At 47.1% G+C, this 21984-nt stretch overlaps 1 protein-coding gene across 1 annotated transcript in view; it reads left to right on the top strand.

Annotated features, from left to right (window-relative positions):
• Positions 1 to 12133: 12133 nt before the first annotated feature.
• The window catches only part of GOLPH3 (golgi phosphoprotein 3), a 49133-nt gene continuing 39282 nt past the window's right edge, over positions 12134 to 21984 (top strand). The window contains exon 1 of the mRNA XM_029060085.2: positions 12134 to 12754. Coding sequence (XP_028915918.1) covers positions 12497 to 12754 — 258 coding nt within the window. The 5' untranslated portion in view covers positions 12134 to 12496. The remainder of the gene's footprint in view (positions 12755 to 21984) is intronic.

Genomic DNA, 21984 nt, shown 5'->3' with positions numbered 1-21984 from the left:
ATTCCCTGCACACAAGGAGCTCACAGTCTAGAGGGGGAGACCGACATTAATACAAATAAATGACAGATGCAGAGATAAGTGCTGTGGGGCTGGGAGGGGAGATGAACAAAGGGAGCAGAGTCAGGGCGATGCAGAAGGGAGTGGGAGAAGAGGAAAGGAGGGCTTAGCCAGGGAAAGGCTCTTGGAGATGTGTCTTCAATAAGGTTTTAAAGGTGGGGAGAGTTATTGTCTGTTGGATTTGAGGAGGGAGAGTGTTCCTGGCCAGAGGCAGGCTATGGGCCTGGGGTCAGCAACAAGATAGATAGAACAGTGCTCTGCACATAGTAAGCGCTTAATAAATACCAACATTATTATAGATGAGATAAGGAATGGTGAGAAGGTTGGCAATAGAGGAGTGAAGGGTGCAGGCTGGGTTGTAGGAGGTAGGTGAGGTAGGAGGGAGTAAAGTGATTGAGTGCTTTGAAGCCAAAGATGAGGAGTTTTTGTCCGATGCAGAGGTGGATGGGTAACCACTGGAGTTACTTGTGGAGTGGGGAAATGCATCCTGAATGTTTTTGTAGAAAAATGACCTGGGCAGCAGAGTGAAGTAGAGATGGAGTGGGGAGAGACTGGGGGCTGGAAGTTCAGCAAGGAGGCCGAAACAATAATCAGGGGCGGGATAGTGATTGGATTAATCTGGTGAGTATGACCTGAGTATGATGTGGTGAGTATGACACGTGAGTATGACAAAGAGAAGTCTGGGGATAATATGTGTATGTGTGAGTGAGAGAGAGAGTGCGTGTGTGTGTGTGTGTGTGTGTGTGTGAGACAGAGAGAGAGAGAGAGAGAGAGAGAGAGTATGTGTGTGTGTGTACATACACACACTGGCTGAACTTGGGCCTGGCCTCTTACCTCCCAGCTCTGCTTGCTGCTGTTTGTCCATTTGAGGGGATGGTCCACATGGTAAACCAATGTCTTTCCAAGTCACAATGCTCATTAGCTGGCAAATGAAACTTTCCTGCTACCCAGTCTGTGACAACTGCCCACTGGATCACCACCGGGCAGGGAGTCCCCCGACACAAGAGGGAACTGGCCACAGATTGCAACAAGAAACAAGGACGAGTGAAAGAGGAAATCAGACAACTTGGAAATGGGAAGTGTAAGTGAATCGAGCTGATGTAAACAATCTGATTCCCTGCATACCTATATTTTGATTAGATATATGCCTAGTGGAAAGAGCATGGGCCTGGCAGTCAGATGACCCAAAGTCTAATCCTGTCTCTGTCACTTGCCTCCTGTGTGACCTTGAACAAGTCACTTAACTTTTCTGTACCTCAGGTTCCTCATCTATAAAATAGGGATTCAATACCCTTTTTCCCCTCCTGGTAGGACTCAATAGACCTGGGTTTTAGTCCTGATTCTGGCAGAAGCAGGTGAATGAGGAGGGAGCAGCGTGGCTTGGTGGAAAGAGCACAGGCTTGGGAGTCAGAGGCCATGGGTTCTAATCCTGGCTCCTCCCCTTGTTTGTCATGTGACCTCGGGCACATCACTTCACTTCTCTTTGCCTCAGTTACCTCATCTGTAAAATGCGTATTGAAACTGTGAGCCCCCACGTGGGACAACCTGATTATCTTGTAATCTACCCCAGCACTTAGAACAGTGCTTAGCATGTAGTCAGTGCTTAACAAATACCAGAACTATTAATGAGGGTGAAGATCGCACACACGTTTTGCTAAGTGCTGCACCACTACCAGCCTCCTCACGCACTGCACACCATGTTGTAATGGGAATGTGACCGCCATGGGTGAGAGAAGGGGAGTGGCCCTGAACAAGCCACTTTCACCAAAATCTATTTCTCTGTGAAGGTCCTTGGTCCTAAAATCTCAGGGTCTTCCAAAGCTCTTCCATTGCTCCTGAGAGGGGACTCCATCCTTATTCCTCATTACCATTTCAGCAGTCTTCAGATCCCTTGATATATTAACCTGAAATATTTCCTAGTTCTTTTAAAGACAAGGCACCGTACTATTAACAAGTGAATAGCTGAGTTTTCAAAAGTCATACACAAACTTCTTCTTCAAATGCCATAGGTTTACAACTGGCGACTGGTGAAAAAAACAGGGTAACATGAATAGTAGTAATGAAGTGGATAGGGCATGGTCCTGGCAGTCAGAAGGACCTGGGTTCTAATCCTGTCTCCAACACATGTCTGCTGTGTGACTTTAGGCAAGTCACTTCACTTCTTTATGCTTCACTTATTTGTAAAATCGGGATTAAGACTGTGAGCTCCCTGTGGGACAAAGACTGTGTCCAACCTACTCCAGCGCTTTGAACAGTGCTTGACACATAGTAAGCACTTAATAAATACCACCATTATTATTAGTGTATTTATAGAGGGACCACCAGGTGCAATGCAAGACATGTTTCCTCCCCATAAAAAGCCTTCACTCTAATGGGGAAAGGGACACAAAAATATTTGCTAATAGTGGAATCAGAATAAATACCTGAGTGCACCTATATGCAGAAGTCCTGAGAACGGGTAATAAATGCTTTAGATACTGAAGGTTAAAAACACATCAGCAGTAGCATTTACAGAGTGGAGAGCATTGGACTAGATGCATGACTCCAGGTCCTCGCAATCTATCCTGGGAGAGTCAAGCAGACACTCATTACAAACATATACTTGTATTTTACAAACATATACTTCTATTGTTTGTAGAGAGGAAAATGTAGAATTCAAGGTGAAGTGACTTGCTGAGTGCTTGTGTGCAGAAGACTGTTCCTGATACAGGAGAGAGTTCAATAAAAGTAAAAGACACGCCATATCCATATCCATAATGTATTTTAATGTCTGTCTTCCCCTCAGAACGTTAAGCTCCCATCTACCAACTCTGTTGTATTGTACTCTCCCGAGCATTTAGTACAGAGCTCTGCCCTTAATAGTAAGTGCTCAATACATACTAAACACTCTACATATACCACTGATGGATTGCTTGAGCTTATGATCTAATAGGCCAGTCAGGCAGATGCAAACTGAATTCACAGTGTGGGAAACGAAGATCGTCCTGTAACAAAAAAAGTATGGGAAAATGAATAAACCAATGTATAAGTGAGGAATTAAACGTAGCTGTTGAGATATGATCCGGGGGGAAGCCTATGCACCTGGATCTGTGCCTACCAAGGACTTGGTATTCACCTCTCCCTCTGCCCCACAGCATTTACGTACATATTTATTTTAATGTCTGTCTCCCACCTCTAGACTGTAAGGTCCTGGTGAGCAAGGAACGTGTCTACCGATTCTATTGTAGTGTGTTCTCCCAAGCGCTTAATAAAGTGCTCTGCACCCAGTGGGCACTCAATAAATACCACTGATTAACTGATTGGGGTGATAGGTTGGGAAATGCCTCTCAGGAAGCTGGGGTACCCTGCCTGTGGTAGTTTGTTACTAAGTGGGTCTTAATGGAATTGAAAGGAATACAGATGAACAGAGCCCTGGAAAATCAAATATGGTAGAAATAAAGGCTTTCAAATAAACACACTCTCTACACAAGAAGCCTACCTTTGAAACTTTATCACACAAATAATAAGCTTATGTTGCAAGGGGCGAAGGTTGACTTCAGCTCAGTTTCTCTTTGACCTTCCTCATTTATCTCTATTTAGATTCTTTGTAGAATAAAATAATCCCCTATGTGACTCTTCAAATGCTTCCTAGTAATCATTCCTTATACTGTCACTTTCTGGAAGGTACAGAGTATCTGGCGTTTACTGGGAAGGCAACTAAGGTAGGGAACCTGTCTACCGACTGTGCACTGTACTCTTCCAAGTGCTTAGACCAGTGCTCTGCACACAGTAAGTGCTCAATAAATACCACTGCTGATGAAGGACAAATACTGATGGTAAGTTTGCCATCTGGTTGGCAGTGAATCATACTGACCCGCTGCCTTCAGCTATCATTTCAAGGCCATCAGGACAGTGAATCTCTCTGAGGTGCTCCTCCAGCTTGAAAACCCTGAAGATGCTGTTTGGGGCAAAAAGCAGCATGGCTTAGATGGACCATGGGCCTAGGAATCAGAAGGACCTGGGCTCTAATTCCAGCTCTGTCACTTCTCTGCTGTGTGACCCTGGGCAAGCCACTTCACTTGTCTTTGCCTGTTACCTCATCTGTAAAAATGGGGATAAAGACTGTGAGCCCCACATGGGACTGGGACCCTGAGGAGTTTGTATCTACCCCAGTGCTTAGTAGAGTGCCTGCCACATAGTAAGCATTTAACAAGGGAAGCAGCATGGCATAGTGGATAGAGCACAGGGCTGGCAGTCAGAAGGTCATAGGTTCTAATCCCGGCTTTGACACTTCTTTGCTGGGTGGCCTTGGGTAAGTCACTTAATCTCTCGGTGCCTCAGTTCCCTCATCTGTAAAATGGCGATTAAGACTGTGAGCCCCATGTGGGACAAGGATTGCATCCAATCCAATTTGCTTGTATCCACCCCAGCGCTTAATACGGTGCCTGGCACACAGTAAGAGCTTATTATTACTATCAAGTGCCGTCGAATCGTTTCCGATTCTTAGTGACTCTATGGATATATTTTCTAAGTAAGCGCTTAGCAAATAACATAATATTACCAACTGCCATTAAGAAAAGCTCACAGAACCTGCCAGCAGCCCCTGCTTGCCTCTCTGGTCAATCCTGTGGGCCTCAAAGACATTTTTTCCCTGTGATTTTTGACCTCACAACAGACCCCTACTGTTTTATATTTTGTTATTATTATTGTTGCATTTGTTAAGTGCTTACTATGTACCAGTCACTGTATTAAGCACTGGGATAGTTACAAGTTAGAGAAGGGGCATGGCATAATGGATAGAACAAGGAGGTCATGGTTTCTAATCCCAGCTCTTCCACTTGACTGTTGTGTGTCCTTGGGCATTTGACTTCTCTGTGCCTCAGTCACCTCATCTGGAAAATGGGATTGAGCCTGTGTCCCCCATGTGGGACAGGGACCATGTCCAACCCCCTTTGCTTGTATTCACCCCAGTGCTCAGAATTAGACCATAAACCCAGTGTGGGAGGGGAGTGCCTCCCTTTATTGCTGAACTGTAGTTTCCAAGTGCATCGTACAGTGCTCTGCACAGAGTAAGCGCTCAATAAATATGACTGAATGAGAGACTGATTCTATTTATCTTGATAATGTTGTCTTGTTCACTTTTGCTCTGCCATCTCTCTCCTGCGTTGAGACTGGGAGCCCATCGCTGGGCAGGAATGGTCTCTATCTGTGGCCCAATTGTCCATTCCAGACGCTCAGTGCAATGCTCTGCACATAGTAAGCCCTCAATAAATACTATTGAATGAATGAATGTAATTAAGCGCTTAACAAATACCACTCTTATTATCCTAAGAAACTGGTGTGGCTGGGCCTAGACGCCCGAGGGAGAAGAGAGTGAGCCCGTCATTGGGCAGGGATGGTCTCTATCTGTTGCAGAATTGTCCATTCCAAGCGCTTAGTGCAGTGCTCTGCACATCGTAAGCACTCAATAAATATGATAAAATGAAAGAGAGGTTGAGAGAGGGGTGCCATGGAGAGGGCACCCATCCCCTTGATTCTATTAATCTTGAGGATGTTGTCTTGTTTTTGACTTGTTCGGTTTTGCTCTGCTGTCTTGTCTCCCCTGTTTAGACTGGGAGCCCGTCATTGGGCAGGGATGGTCTTTCTCTGTTGCCCAATTGTCCATTCCAGGCACTCAGTGCAGTGCTCTACCCATCATCAGTGCTCAATAAATGCTACTGAATGAAAGAGAGGCTGACTCTATCTTGATAATGTTGCCTTGTTATTGTTTTGTTCTCTTTGGCTCTGTTGTCTCCCCGTTTTAGACTGGGAGCCCATCACTGGGCAGGGATGGTCTCTCTCTCTCTGTTGCCCAACTGTCCAATCCAGGCCCTTAGTGCAGTGCTCTGCACATTGTAAGCACTCAATAAATACTATTGAATGAATGAATGTAATTAAGCGCTTAACAAATACCATTCTTATTATCCTAAGCGAACTGGGGCGGCCTAGATGCCCAAGGGGAAAGCAAGTGAGCCCGTCTTTGGGCAGGGACTGTCTCTATCTGTTGCCGAATTGTCCATTCCAAGCGCTTAGTCCAGTGCTCTGCACATAGTAAGCGCTCAGTAAATACGATTTGAATGAATGAGAGGCTTAGGGAGGGCGCGCCATGGAGAGGGCGCCCATCCCCTTAATTCTATTTATCTCGATGATGTTGTCTTGTTTTTGTCTTGTTCTGTTTTACTGTCTCCCCCGTTTAGACTGTGAGCCCGTCACTGGGCAGGGATGGTCTCTCTCTGTTGCTCAGTTGTCCATTCCAGGCACTCAGTGCAGTGCTCTGCACACAGCAAGCCCTCAATAAATACTATTGAATGAATGAATGTAATTAAGCGCTTAACAAATACCATTCTTATTATTCTAAGCAAACTGGGGCGCCGCGGCCTAGACGCCCGAGGGGGAAGAGAGTGAGCGTCACTGGGCAGGGATGGTCTCTCTCTGTTGCCGAATTGTCCATTTCTAAGCGCTTAGTACAGTGCTCTGCACATCGTAAGCGTTCAATAAATACTATTGAACGAAAAAGAGGCTGATTCTAGTTATGTGATAATGTTGCCTTGTTTTTGTTTTGTTCTCTTTGCTCTGCTGTCTCCCCGTTTATTCATTCATTCATTCATTCAATAGTATTTATTGAGCGCTTACTATGTGCAGAGGCACGTGTACTAAGCGCTTGGGATGAACAAGTCGCAACAGATAGAGACAGTCCCTGCCGTTTGACGGGCCTTACAGTCTAATCGGGGAGACGGACAGACAAGAACAATGGCACTAAAACAGCGTCAAGGGGAAGAACATCTCATAAAAACAATGGCAACTAAATAGAATCAAGGCGATGTACAATTCATTAACAAAATAAATAGGGTAACGAAAATATATACAGTTGAGCGGGACGGGAACAGTGCTGTGGGGATGGGAAGGGAGAGGTGGAGGAGCAGAGGGAAAGGGGAAAATGAGGCTTTAGCTGCGGAGAGGTAAAGGGGGGATGGCAGAGGGAGTAGAGGGGGAAGAGGAGCTCAGTCTGGGAAGGCCTCTTGGAGGAGGTGATTTTTAAGTAAGGTTTTGGAAGAGGGAAAGAGAATCAGTTTGGCAGAGGTGAGGAGGGAGGGCGTTCCAGGGACCGCGGCTGCGGAGGACGTGACCCAGAAGGTCGACGGCGGGATAGGCCGAGACCGGAGGGACGGCGAGGAGGTGGGCGGCAGAGGAGCGGAGCGTGCGGGGTGGCGGTAGAAAGAGAGAAGGGAGGAGAGGTAGGAAGGGGCAAGGTGATGGAGAGCCTTGAAGCCTAGAGTGAGGAGTTTTTGTTGGAGCGGAGGTCGATAGGCAACCACTGGAGTTGTTTAAGAAGGGGAGTGACATGCCCAGATCGTTTCTGCAGGAAGATGAGCCGGGCAGCGGAGTGAAGATAGACCGGAGCGGGGCGAGAGAGGAGGAAGGGAGGTCAGAGAGAAGGCTGACACAGTAGTCTAGCCGGGATATAACGAGAGCCCGTAATAGTAAGGTAGCCGTTGGGTGGAGAGGAAAGGGCGGATCTTGGCGATATTGTAGAGGTGAAACCGGCAGGTCTCGGTAACGGATAGGATGTGTGGGGTGAACGAGAGGGACGAGTCAAGGATGACAACCGAGATTGCGGGCCTGCGGACGGGAAGGATGGTCCGTGCCATCCACGGTGATGGAGAAGTCTGGAGCGGACCGGGCTTGGGAGGGAAGATGAGGAGCTCAGTCTTGCTCATGTTGAGGTTTTAGGTGGCGGGCCGACATCCAGGTGGAGACGTCCCGGAGGCAGGAGGAGATGCGAGCCTGAAGGGAGGGGAGAGGACAGGGGCGGAGATGTAGATCTGCGTGTCATCTGCGTAGAGATGGTAGTCAAAGCCGGTGAGAGCGGATGAGTTCACCGAGGGAGTGAGTGTAAATGGAGAACAGAAGAGGCCAAGAACTGACCCTTGAGGAACTCCAACAGTTAAAGGTGGTGAGGGGGAGGAGGCTCCAGCGTAGGAGACTGAGAATGATTGGCCCAGAGAGGTAAGAGGAGAACCAGGAGAGACAGAGTCCGTGAAGCCAAGGTGAGATAAGGTATGGAGGAGGAGGGGATGGTCGACAGTGTCAAAGGCAGCAGAGAGGTCAAGGAGGATCAGAATGGGTAGGAGCCATTTGGAGTTGGCTAAGAAGGAGGTCACGGCCGTGACCTTAGAGAGAGCAGTCTCGGTAGAGTGGAGGGGACGGAAGCCAGATTGGAGGGGGTTCTAGGAGAGAATGGGAGTTAAGGAATCTAGGCATCTGATTGTAGACGACTCGTCTAAGATTTTGGAAAGAACGGGTAGTAGGGAGATAGGACGATAACTGGAGGGGGAAGTGGGGTCAAGAGCAGGTTTTTTAGGATGGGGGAGACTGTTGGGGCGTGTTTGAAGGCAGAGGGGAAGGAGCCCTTGGAGATTGAGTGGTTAAAAATAGAAGTTAAGGGAAGGGAGGAGGGCAGGGGGCGATGGTTTTAAGAAGGTGAGAGGGAATGGGGTCCGAGGCGCAGGTGGACGGGGAGTGGCACTTGCGAGGAGGGAGGAGATCTCCTCTGAGGATACTGCAGGGAAGGATGGGAAAGTAGGGGAGGGGGTTGTTGGGGGGGAGGGAGAGAGGCGGAGGGGTGACTTTGGGGAGCTCAGACCTGATCGTGTTGATTTTCGTGAGGAAATAGGTGGCCAGATCATTAGGGGTGAGAGATGGGGGGGGGGAGGAACAGGGGGCCTAAGGAGAGAGTTAAAGGTCCGGAACAATCGGCGGGGGTGACGGGCATGGGTGTCGATGAGGGAGGAGAAGAAGCTTTGCCTGGCGGAGGAGAGGGCAGAGTTAAGGCAGGAAAGGATAAATTTGAAGTGTGTGAGGTCGGCTTGGTGCTTGGACTTTCGCCAGCAGCGCTCAGCAGCTCGAGCATAGGAGCGTAGGAGGCGGACGGAGGAGGTGATCCAGGGCTGTGGGTTAGTGGCGCGAGAGCGGCGGAGGGAAAGGGGGGCGAGAGAGTCGAGATGAGTAGAGAGGGTGGAGTTGAGAGCGGAGACCTGATCGTCGAGAGTGGGAAGAGAGGACAGGGCAGCAAGGTGAGGAGAGATGCTATTGGAAAGACGGATGGGATCGAGAGAGCGGAGGTCTCTGTGGGGCAGTAGCGAAGATTTGCAGGGGGAGGGAGTGTGAGAGATGAGGCAGGTGAGATAGAGAAGCAGCGTGGCTCAGTGGAAAGAGCACGGGCTTTGGAGTCAGAGTTCATGGGTTCGAATCCCAGCTCGGCCACTTGTCAGCTGTGTGACTTTGGGCAAGTCACTTAACTTCTCTGTGCCTCAGTTACCTCATCTGTAAAATGGGGATTAAGACTGTTAGCCCCACGTGGGACAACCTGATTCCCCTGTGTCTACCCCAGCGCTTAGAACAGTGCTCGGCACATAGTAAGCGCTTAACAAATACCAACATTATTATTATTAAGGTTATGGTCCGAGAGAGGGATTTCAGAGTTGGTGAGTGAGGAGATAGTGCAGCGGTAGGAGATGACAAGATCGAGGGTGTGACCGAGTCGGTGAGTGGGCGCGGTATGGTGGAGGAGGAGGTCGGCAGAGTCGCAGGAGGGGATAGCAGGCGTGGCGGCAGAGGGAGTCGTCGGGTACATCCGTATGGGTGTTGAAGTCTCCAAGGATCAGAGTGGGCAGAGAGAAGGAGAAGGAAGGGTGAGAAAGGGGTCAAGCGTGGTTGAAGAAGTTTAGACGTGGGATCCCGTCTGGGCTGCAGGGCGGTCTCTCTCTGTTACCCAATTGTCCAATCCAGGCGCTCAGTGCAGTGCTCTGCGCATCATAAGTGCTCATAAATACGACTGAATGAAAGGCTGATTCTGTCTATCTCGACGATGATTGTCTTGTTTTTGTCTTGTTCTGTTTTGCTCTGCTGTCTCCCCCGTTTAGACTGGGAGCCCGTCATTGGGCAGGGATGGTCCTCTCTGTTGCCAAATTGTCCATTTCCAAGTGGCTCAGTACAGTGCTCTTGCACATCGTAACTGCTGCAATAGAAACGATTGAATGAAAGCGAGGCCTGATTCTATTTATCTTGATAATGTTGTCTTGTTTTCTGTTCCCTTTTGCTCTGCCGTCCGTCTCCCCCGTTTAGACTGGGAGCCGGTCGCTGGGCAGGGCCGGTCTCTCTCTGTTACCCAATTGTCCAATCCAGGCGCTCAGTGCAGTGCTCTGCGCATCATAAGTGCTCAATAAATACGACTGAATGAAAGGCTGATTCTGTCTATCTCGACGATGATGTCTTGTTTTTGTCTTGTTCTGTTTTGCTCTGCTGTCTCCCCCGTTTAGACTGGGAGCCCGTCATTGGGCAGGGATGGTCTCTCTGTTGCCAAATTGTCCATTTCCAAGTGCTCAGTACAGTGCTCTGCACATCGTAACTGCTCAATAGAAACGATTGAATGAAAGCGAGCCTGATTCTATTTATCTTGATTAATGTTGTCTTGTTTTCTGTTCCCTTTGCTCTGCCGTCCGTCTCCCCCCGTTTAGACTGGGAGCCGGTCGCTGGGGCAGGGCCGGTCTCTCTCTGTTGCCCAACTGTCCATTCCAGGCGCTCAGCGCAGTGCTCTGCACCTCGTAATTGCTCAATAAATACTACTGAATGAAAGAGAGGCTGATTCTATTTATCTTGATAGTGTTGTCTTTTTTTTGTTCCCTTTTGCTCTGCCGTTCGTCTCCCCCGTTTAGACTGGGAGCCGGTCGCTGGGCAGGGCCGGTCTCTCTCTGTTGCCCAACTGTCCATTCCAGGCGCTCAGCGCAGTGCTCTGCACCTCGTAATTGCTCAATAAATACTACTGAATGAAAGAGAGGCTGATTCTATTTATCTTGATAGTGTTGTCTTTTTTTTGTTTCCTTTTGCTCTGCCGTTCGTCTCCCCCGTTTAGACTGGGAGCCGGTCGCTAGGCAGGGCCGGTCTCTCTCTGTTGCCCAACTGTCCATTCCAGGCGCTCAGCGCAGTGCTCTGCACCTCGTAATTGCTCAATAAATACTACTGAATGAAAGAGAGGCTGATTCCATTTATCTTGATAATGTTGTCTTGTTTTCTGTTCCCTTTTGCTCTGCCGTCCGTCTCCCCCGTTTAGACTGGGAGCCGGTCGCTGGGCAGGGCCGGTCTCTCTCTGTTGCCCCAACTGTCCATTCCAGGCGCTCAGCGCAGTGCTCTGCACCTCGTAATTGCTCAATAAATACTACTGAATGAAAGAGAGGCTGATTCTATTTATCTTGATAGTGTTGTCTTTTTTTTGTTTCCTTTTGCTCTGCCGTTCGTCTCCCCCATTTAGACTGGGACCGGTCGCTGGGCAGGGCCGGTCTCTCTCTGTTGCCCAACTGTCCATTCCAGGCGCTCAGCGCAGTGCTCTGCACCTCGTAATTGCTCAATAAATACTACTGAATGAAAGAGAGGCTGATTCTATTTATCTTGATAGTGTTTGTCTTTTTTTTGTTCCCTTTTGCTCTGCCGTTCGTCTCCCCGTTAGACTGGGAGCCGGTCGCTGGGCAGGGCCGGTCTCTCTCTGTTGCCCAACTGTCCATTCCAGGCGCTCAGCGCAGTGCTCTGCACCTCGTAATTGCTCAATAAATACTACTGAATGAAAGAGAGGCTGATTCCATTTATCTTGATAGTGTTGTCTTGTTTTCTGTTCCCTTTTGCTCTGCCGTCGTCTCCCCCGTTTAGACTGGGAGCCGGTCGCTGGGCAGGGCCGGTCTCTCTCTGTTGCCCAAACTGGTCCAATCCAGGCGCTCAGCGCAGGGCTGTGCACCTCGTGGGCGCTCACTAAATACGATCTGGATGAAAGGGAGGTTTGCGGGTTTGCGCCACGGAGAGGCGCCCACAGTGCGGGGGAGGCGCGAAGGGGGAGGGCGGGGAAGGGAAGAGGAGGGCGGCTGAGGGGCCGGGGAAGGGAAGCAGGAGGGCGGCCGAGGGAGGAGGAAGAGGCCTCCCGGCCGGTCGGTCGGTCGGTCGGTCGGTCGGTCAGCCAGCCGACTGGCTCCCCCCATTCCCTGGCCTGCTCTTTCCGGTCCCGCCCCGGCGGCCGCTGCCACATCCTCCGCTGACATCAGGCCGCGCCGCCATATTGGGGGAGCAGCAGCAGCCTCCTCCTCGGCCGGTCCTGCCGGGGGGCTCCCCGCCCTTGCTCCCCTTCCTCTCCCCCTGACCCTCCCTTCGACCTCTCCCTTCTTCCCCCTTGGTCCCCACCCTTCGTCCTCTTCCCCCTCCCCTTCATGCATCCCCTTGGGCCTTTGGCGCCCGGGCGGCGGCTCGGTCTCCGCCTTTGAGGCTTCCCCCCGGAGCCGCCCGTCCCTTCTCCCTTCTCCCTCTCCTCCTCGGTGTCCCTCTCCTCGCTCGGCCGTCCGTCCGTCCGTCCGTCCGCCCGGGTCCCGGGGCTCGGGGAGCCATGACCTCCCTGACCCAGCGCAGCTCGGGCCTGGTGCAGCGGCGCACCGAGGCCTCCCGCACCGCCGCCGACAAGGAGCGGGCGGCCTCGGGGGCGGGAGGAGCGGGAGGAGCGGGAGGAGGAGGCGGCGGCGGCGGCGGGGAGGACGAGGAGCCCACCCGCCGCGACGAGCAGGACGACGACGACCAGGGCGACTCCAAGGAGACGAGGCTCACCCTCATGGAGGAGGTGCTGCTGCTGGGCCTCAAGGACCGAGAGGTGCGGGGGGATGACGGGGGGACCCTCCCTCCCTCCCTTCGCTCGGATTTATCGAGCCCTTCCTCTGGGCCCAGCACTGGCCTAAGCGCTTGGAACCACAGAAGCCTTCCCAGACTGAGCAACCCCCCCCACCTTTCCCTCCGCGCCCTCGCCCACCCCCAGCACTGGCTCATTCTAAGCGTGTACATCCCCCGATTCTGTTTATCTCCATAATGTTGTTTTGTTCTCGTTTCCTTTGCTGTCTCGCCCGTTTAGACTGTGAACCCGCCATTCATTCATCCAACCGTCTTTATTGAGCCCTACCTCTGTGACCAACACTGGCCTAAGCGCTTGGAACCCCAGAAGGCTTCCCAGACTGGACCCCTCCACCCCTTTCCCTCTGCTCCCCCACCCACCCCCAGCACTGGACTCATTTCTAAGCGTGTACATCCCCCTGACTCTGCTCTTTTCTATATATTATTTGTTACCCTGTTTATTTTGTTAATGAGGTGTACATCCCCCTGATTCTGTTTACCGCCTCTATGTTGTTTTATTCTCTTTTCCTTTGCTGTCTCCCCCGTTTAGGCTGTGAACCGGTCATTCATTCATCCAACCGTCTTTATTGGGCCCTTTCTCTGTGCCCAGCACTGGCCTAAGCGCTTGGAACCACAGAAGCCTTCCCAGACTGAGCCCCCCACCCCCTTCCTTCTGCTCCCCCCCCCCAGTACTGGGCTCATTTCTAAGCGTGTACATCCTCCTGATTCTCTTTATCTCCATGATTTTGTTTTGTTCTCATTTCCTTTGCTGTCAGTCTCCCCCGTTTAGACTGTGAACCCGCCATTCATTCATTCAACCGTATTGACTGAGCCCTTCCTCTGGGCCCAGCACTGGCCTAAGCGCTTGGAGCTACAGGAGGCTTCCCAGACAGAGCTCCCCCCCTCCTTCCCAATGCTCCCCCTCCCACCCCCAGCACTGGGCTCATTTCTATATATTACTTATTGCCCCGTTTATTTTATTAATGTGGTGTACATCCCCCTGATTCTGTTTATCTCCATGATGTTGTTTTATTCTCTTTTCCTTTGCTGCCTGCCTTCCCCGTTTAGACTGTGAACCCGTCATTCATTCATTCAACTGTATTTATTGAGCCCTTCCTCCGGGCCCAGCACTGGCCTAAGCGCTTGGAACCACAGAAACCTTCCCAGACTGATCACCCCCTCGCTTCTCTCTGCTCCCCCTCCCACTCCCAGTACTGGGCTCATTTCTAAGCGTGTACACCCCCCTGACTCTGCACTTTTCTATATATTATTTGTTACCCCGTTTATTTTGTTAATGAGGTGTACATCCCCCTGATTCTCTTTATCTCCATGATGTTGTTTTGTTCTCATTTCCTTTGCTGTCAGTCTCTCCCATTTAGACTGCGAACCCGTCATTCATTTAATCGTATTTATTGAACCCTTCCTCTGGGCCCAGCACTGGCCTAAGCGCTTGGAACCACAGAAGCCTTCCCAAACTGAGCCCCCCAACCCTTCCCTCTTCTCACCCACCCACCCCAGCACTGTGCTCTTTTCTATATATTGTGTTACCCTGTTTATTTTGTTAAATGAGGTGTACATCCTGATTCTATTTATCTCCATGATGTTGTTTTGTTCTCTTTGCCTTTGCTGTCTCCCCTGTTTAGACTGTGAGCCCGTCATTCATTCATTCAATCGTATTTGTTGAGCGCTTACTATGTGCAGAGCACTGGACTGAGCGCTTGCAATGGATAATTCGGCAACAGAGAGAGACCGTCCCTGTCCAATGACGGGCTCACAGTCTAAACGAGGGGGAAACGGACAGCAGAGCAAAAGAGAACAAGTCAAAAACAAGACAACATCATCGAGATAAATTCATTCGGTTATTTATTGACCAATTACTATGTGCAGAGCACTGGACTAAGCGCTTGGAATGGACAATTTGGCAACAGAGACTGTCCCTTCCCAGTGATGGGCTCACAGTCCAAATGGGACAGGGATTGTCTCTGTTGCCGAATTGTCCTTTCCAAGCGCTTAGTCCAGTGCTCTGCACATAGTATGATTGAATGAATGAATGAGGAAGCCTTTGGCAGAGGCGGGATTAGAACCCAGACCCAGGCTCTCTCCACTAGGCCATGCTGCTTGTCCAGTCCTCTTAGTGGTGGTTTTTTGGGGAAATGTTCTCTCTTTTCCTAGGGCCTTTAGTACAGCTTTCATTTTAAGCCATCTGTCATATTCATTTATCGATGGATTTTATTAGCAAAGCACTGTACTAAATGCCTGGGAGAGTGCGATATAACACGGTTGGTAGGTCCCTGCCCCACAGCGGGCTCACAGTCTAGCGTAGCGTTTATGTTTGTGTGTGATTGGGGGCCACCCTTGCTCTTCCCCACCCTTTCTCCATATTCCTTCCGTGTTCGCCGCTCCCTCCGTGCCCCTCTCCAGTAAATGGATCCTCCCCATCGCAAGCGCTTAGTACAGTGCTCTGCACGTAGTAAATGCTCAATAAATACTATTGAGTGAATTCCCCCACCAGTCGATCAATCATTCAATCGCATTTATTGAGCACTTACTGTAAGCAGAACACTGTACTAGGTATCCAGTCTAAGCCCCTTGTGGGCAGGGATTGTCTCTGAATTTATTGCTCAGTAGTATTTTCCAAGCGCTCAGTGTGGTGGTCTGCACACAGTAAGCGCTCAGTAAATATTATTGAATGAATTCCCCCTCCCCCAGTCAGTCATTCAATCGCATTTATTGAGTGCTAACTATAAGCAGAGCACTGTACTGGGTGTCCACACTAAGCCCCTTGTGGGCAGGGACTGTCTCTCAATTTATTGCTCAGTTGTACTTTCCAAGCGCTCAGGGCTTTGGTCTGCGCACAGTAAGTGCTCAATAAGTAGGATTGAATGAATGGATACTAAGCGCTTGGGAAAGTACACTGCCCCGTCCTGCCTCTGTCCACCCATGACCCCAGTTCATGTGACACGGAGATTTTCCTTCCTCCTCAGCAACCTGGTAAAGGATCGCAGCTTCTTTCCATTTTCCAAGATCGCCCGGGGCATTTCCAGTGCCTCCTCTTTCCCCTTTCTGTAAACCCACTTTTTGCCGAGCTTCCCCCTTCTTTTTTCCCCTAGCTTACATTTGGGGCAGCCCTGTAAATTGCAAAGGCAACTTGAACCGTCGCTCAATCAGTTGTATTTATTGAGTGCTTACTGTGTGCCAAGCACTGTACTAAGCACTTGGGAGAGTACAGTATAACCAAAAACAGATACATTCCTGCCCACAGAGAGCTCACAGACTAGAGGACGAACTTACATTTTGAGCGCTTACTGTGGTGGGCACTGTACTAACCTCCACCTCCCTATCCCCAAATTCACGTCTCCAAAGGATTCTTCCCCAAGAATCTCATTTTAAGTTATACTCCTTTCTAGAAAGGCTCAATGGTACATTATTCAGCAGGTGTCTGATAGAGTTATCTTAAGGAGGTGGACAGTAACCAAAGGGTCACATCCAACTCACCTTTTTTTTTTTATGGTATTTGTTAAGCCCTTTGTGCAGGTTTGTGCCAGGTACCGTACTAAGTGATGGGCTGAATACAGTCTAATCAAGTTGGACACACATGGGGCTTCTGGTCTTAATCCCCATTTTACTGATGAGGGAACTGGGGCACAGAGGAAGTGAAGTGACTTGTCCAAAGGTCATAAATCATTTGGCAGAGCCAGGATTAGAACGCAGGCCCATGCTTTCTCCACTAGGCCATGCTGCTTCTCTGATCCTCTTGGTGTTTTTTTTGAAATGTCATCTCTTTCCCTAGGGCCTTTATTACAGCTTACATTTTAAGCCATCTGTCATATTTATCAGTGGGTTTTATTAGCACTTCCTTTGGGCAGAGCACTGTACTAAATGCTTGGGAGAGTGCGACTTAAAGTTGGTAGGAGCATTCCCTGCCCACAAGTAGCTTATTATGAAAGAATTACTTTTTCTCAAAGTCTATGGGCTAGTGTAGTTAGATTTTGATTAAAAACACCTTAGAGGCTGAAATCGACCAGAATCGTGAAACCCTTACTAATATTTTTTTCTTGTATTTGGAAATTTTAAAAATATCCTTAATGTAGACTTTGTAAAGAACAGAGCCCATGTTGTTAAACTGCTTTCTGCTAGGAAGAGGAGGAAATACATAAGACTTACTGTATATTTTGAGATGGCGTTAAGTCTGGCAGAAAGGGTTGTTTTAATTCGACTTTTGAGGCCCGTTGTAAACTCGGAAGGGGCAATAAGTAGATCCTATTTTTCATTGATAAAATGTAAAATATGATCAGAGATAGAGAATTTGAGAAATTAGACTTACATCCCCATTTTTCCAACTTCTCATTGTCAGGATTGCTTGACGCCCTGCTGTGTGATATGTTGGTAAACTCTGGTCTTTGCCCAATGATCTTTATGCACTATTTTGGAATTCGTGAACTTAAGAAGCAAAATACAACTTCCTAACACTGTAGAACATAACTTTGGCAATTCCAGAGACTTAATTTAGTCCACCACTGAATGAGTGTTGTTGGACAAGTTATTAAATCTTTGTGTTGCTGTTTCCCTGTCTATAAATGGGGAGAGCTGTTCTCTCTCTACTTAAGAGATTTTCAAATACATTCAACAGGGTATGAAATTTATTAAGGATGATAAAAATCTGGAAAGCGGTTTATAAACTTTTTCAAATTATCCTTTCTAGTTTTAAAATTAAATTAATAGTAAAAAAGTAGATTTCAAGAATGCACCTGTTAGAGTTCCAAGATGAGGGCAGGTGAACCAAATAGGCAGAAAAGAAAATGCCTTAGCTATTTTTAAGTTAGGTGTAGACAAATCTAGACAAATCGTTTTGAATAGACTCAGACTCGCAATATTAGCATGGAGATTTTGCAGATACATAGTTTTCTCCCCTAGGGTCTAAGATTCATCCTACTTGTTTCAACCAGGTGATTTTTGCCATGCAGAAAGTTTAATGTCCTGCAAGTGGTGCGAAAGAGCTCCGAGGTTAATTAAAGCTGCATTGCATGTTTATTATTTGATAGGTCTTTAGATTTTAGTATATGATACGGTTAGTTCTCCTAGCACTTGTGTTTTCATCGTGCATTTTGGAAGGAAGACGTATGGGTGAATTAAGGGAACGTTCTTCCAAAAATCCACAACTGCCTGGATAGGGTGCTGTAGAATGTTGGAAGAAATGGTCATGCACATGTATGCAGAATTGGTCTAGGTGAGTTTTCCTTAATGTAAGCTTCTTCAAGAACGTAATTCCATATTGTAGAATTGACTCTTTATTTAAAGACTTTCTTGTCATCCATCTGCAGCATCCGGGAGAAAAGTTGTAAATCCAAAACTTGTTTAAATTAAGGCAGTGACTTAAGACGAGTCAACCACGATTGATGTAATTCAGATAATTGTCAAAAACTGGCTTGTTGGCTGAGCCACCATTTAAGATTTAAACTTTTGAAAGGCTCCATTCAACTTTACAGATGATGAAGAATCCCTTCTAGTAGAAAGAAGCAGCAGCCACCAGGGCAGTATACACATACATATGTTAAATATTTTAAAAACATGCCCCATCACTTTATTGCTATGGGATATAATGGAATCAGACTGTATACTGCTGTGATGACTACAGGTAGTCATGGTACTCTTCCTCATCTCTTAGAGCAACCTTTTTCTGTTCGAGTTTCAGTTAATATTGTTGCAGTTATGTTGCTTCAAATGATGCAATGTTGTCACAAGGGTTTTTTCTGCTCTGTGTGAACAGTTCTTTTTTTCCCCACTATTTTCTTTATGACCTGTGGAAGTTTTGTGATTGTCGTGAAGTGTTTTGATCATGCCCAAGGACTTAATATCCTCTTAGATTTTGAGTCCATGAACATTCTCACCACATTTCATAACATTTACAAAACTTGCAGTGCAATGCTAGTGTGATTTGAGACTTGCGAAGAGGACAGTGGGAAATATTTAAAGCATACAGTAAACCTCTGACTCTGTTGTATCCTAGCTGAAAACAGAAATCCAGTTAACTGCAGGTAGACCAGCACGAGACACTGTAGTCAAGAAAGTTTCCTCTCTTATCTGGCAGAAACTTTGTAAAAGATTGAGGTGAGGATGAAAAAGTGAAAAGGATCAGGTGCTGCAGACAGTGAACAAGACAGTTCAACATCTTTGTGTGTGCACAGTGTGATAGGGTTGCTGTGAGATCTGACTGGTCTTTTCAGGTATCACCCCCCCCACATAGCCCATAAGTGAATTTGGCCATGGCAGCCTTTTATGTATATACAGGTCCATGGTCTGAGTCTTACTGGAGATGTTGTTCTGTCATTTGATGAGGTTGGAAGTTAGGAAAGTCTCCAAATAGAAATTGGTATTGAGAGCTTTAAGTTGTACTCAATTAGATAGCAGTGTACTCCACTAGTCTGAGGGAGAATCATGGATTCCTCCGATTAGACTGTAAGCCCGTCAAACGGCAGGGACTGTCTCTTTCTGTTGCCGACTTGTTCATTCCAAGCACTTAGTACAGTGCTCTGCACATAGTAAGCGCTCAATAAATACTATTGAATGAAAGGATAGAGGTTTACAGTGCATTTTAGGAAACACAGTGTAACTCTTTCAGTTTGACAAAACTAAAAGCTTGCCAAGTACTTAAATGACATTTAACACACTTAGATGTTGACTTTTGTTATGTCAACAAGTTCCTGATTGTTAGGGAAACAACAGAAAAGTATTGTACTAGTTAGTATTAGTCCAATTTTTTTGTGGGCCTCAGTAGAATATGCTTATTTGAGAGGTCCTTAATTTTATTGTAGTTCAGGTCTTTTATTCACAAACTTGTAGAAATCAGAATTTACCTCAGTGGAAATTAGTACTAATTTAAGATAACAATTCCATCTAAGAATAGTTGGTTTTTCATACATTCCTAGCATTTCAGTGATTTTTATCTTGTATATTTGGGATTGCTAGTGGTTACGAATTTGGGTGTCTTTACATTGAGATATCCTCCATTGGGGACTCATAGCCAGTCTGAAAGATAGCTCATCAAAATGGGATCTGCCTCAGCCCAAGCAGCGTGGCTCAGTGGAAAGAACCCGGGCTTAGGAGTCAGAGGTCATGAGTACTAATCCTGGCTCTGCCACCTGTCAGCTGTGTGACTTTGGGCAAGTCACCTAACTTCTCGGTGCCTCTGTTACCTCATCTGTAAAATGGGGATTAAGACTGTGAGCCTCGTGTGGGACAACCTGATTACCTTGTTTGTACCCCAGCGCTTAGAACAGTGCTCAGCATATAGTAAGCGCTTAACAAATACCAACATTATTATTATTATTATTTTCTCCATCCTCTGTTGCACAAAGTTGAAAAAAAAAAAGCTTGTTTCAGTAGGTGGTCTTTTTTCCCCCTCCACCAGGAGCTTACCTGTGGCTTCAAGCAGATGTGCTCCTTAATTTGTAATGACATCTAAAGTGTAGTATTGATTTATTAAAACTAAAACATAGAAATTTAAGTGCTCAGTGTAGGTTTTAAACTGGCCATTCATCTTTGGAATTTGTTTATTGCTGATTGTGGTATTTTTTTGCCCTGCAGGCAGGACTGCTTGTCAGAACTAATGTTAAAAATTTCAAGTGTTTTTATATGTGTTTATCAAAATTGTCATTACATACCACCATCTACAATAAGTCATCTCAAATGCAGTGGCTAGTTGAGAAGTCTTCCAGAGAAGCAACACGGATGGAGTAGTGGATAGAGCACAGGCTTGGGAGTCAGAAGGTCATGGGTTATAATCCTGACTCCGCCACTTCTCTGCTATGTGACCTTGGGCAAGTCACTTTACTTCTCTGTGCCTCAGTTCTCTCATCTGTAAACTGGGGACTGAGACTGTGAGCCCCATGTCAGACAGGGACTATGACCAACCTAATTTGCTGGAATCCACCCTGTGTCTTAGTACAGTACCTGGCACATAGTAAGCATTTAACAAATACAACTGTTATTATTATTAGGATATCAAATTGACAGTAACACTATGCAGCCTAGATCTCTCATGGAGATAAATAGCATGGCCAAGTAACATTTGTGTCATAGGTTTATCCCAAGTTGCAAATTTTTAGTTTAGTTATAGCTTAGCCTAGTTTTTAGTTCTTAGTTTTTAGCTTAGCTTTTTAGCTTAGTTACAGTGTAATAGGATAAAGATTTCATGGGTTCTTTACAGTGAGTGACAGGTTAAGCTTTCGAGAAGTTGTTTGCCATGCCTTTTTACAAGGAAGTATCAAAAGAATCTGAAAATGGGCTCTAGAGCATAATCCTTAGAAATCTAGTGGACTATAGTAGTTTTTCTTTAAGTTTCTAACTTTAGATTTACTAGACATAGCACTTAGAATAAAGTTTAAGTCCAAATACATAAACCTGAAGGCAGGCCCTTTATGCAGATCAGTTTGGCTTAATAAAGTAACCACAAGCCCGAGAATTAAGACTTTATAACTTCAAATCTTGATTCAGCGACTGAATTTGTATTTAGCCTCAGGGAAGCCTTTTAAAGCCTGCTTTTGTCTATCCATATAAAAAATGGAATACCAGCGTTAACCCTAGGGATGTGCTGAGTGAGTAATATGTGTACAGGATTTGATAAAGTGTAGAGTATTGTCCTCATTCTCTGCATATGTACAAAGAACATAAGAACAAAGGATGCGATATGATGAGTACATACATCTGAAATGTGTCAAAAAGCGAGCTTTTGATTAGTAGGTATCAAGCTAGCGAGAAATGAATTTTTAACACTTAGGGGTTTTTTTTCTTATCCCTGTACCTGTCAGCACTTAATTGATTGTGATCCTGCTTTGACATTTGATGTCAGGTATCAGCGGTCTTACTGAGGTTTTGCTTGATGGGGAGCACTGTCTTAGATGAATTGTAAAGCAAAAATACAAGGTCCCACTTTGCCATTGACAAGCGGTAAAATGTACTCCTTGTGCCTGGGGTGTTGAGAGATATTAAGAACAAGTCGCTGCCCAGACGAAATGATGTCAGTATGGCAGATGGGTTGGTCAGAAGTGGAGTCAATGACATGGCCCTGGGAGAGGCTGCACTGCCGGACAAAGAGGAGCACTGTGTATGGTTTTTTGGGTTTTTTTTTTCCTTTTTTGGAGAGTTCTTTACTCATTTTTCCCAGCCCCTACTACCGAACCAGACAGCTCCGGAGGAGATGTAATTTGAGGCTGCAGG

The sequence above is a fragment of the Ornithorhynchus anatinus genome, chromosome 3 (assembly GCF_004115215.2).
Source record: "Ornithorhynchus anatinus isolate Pmale09 chromosome 3, mOrnAna1.pri.v4, whole genome shotgun sequence".
NCBI lineage: Eukaryota > Metazoa > Chordata > Mammalia > Monotremata > Ornithorhynchidae > Ornithorhynchus > Ornithorhynchus anatinus.
The sequence above is the reverse complement of the archived record's forward strand: the minus strand, read 5'-3'. Positions and strand labels throughout refer to the sequence as shown.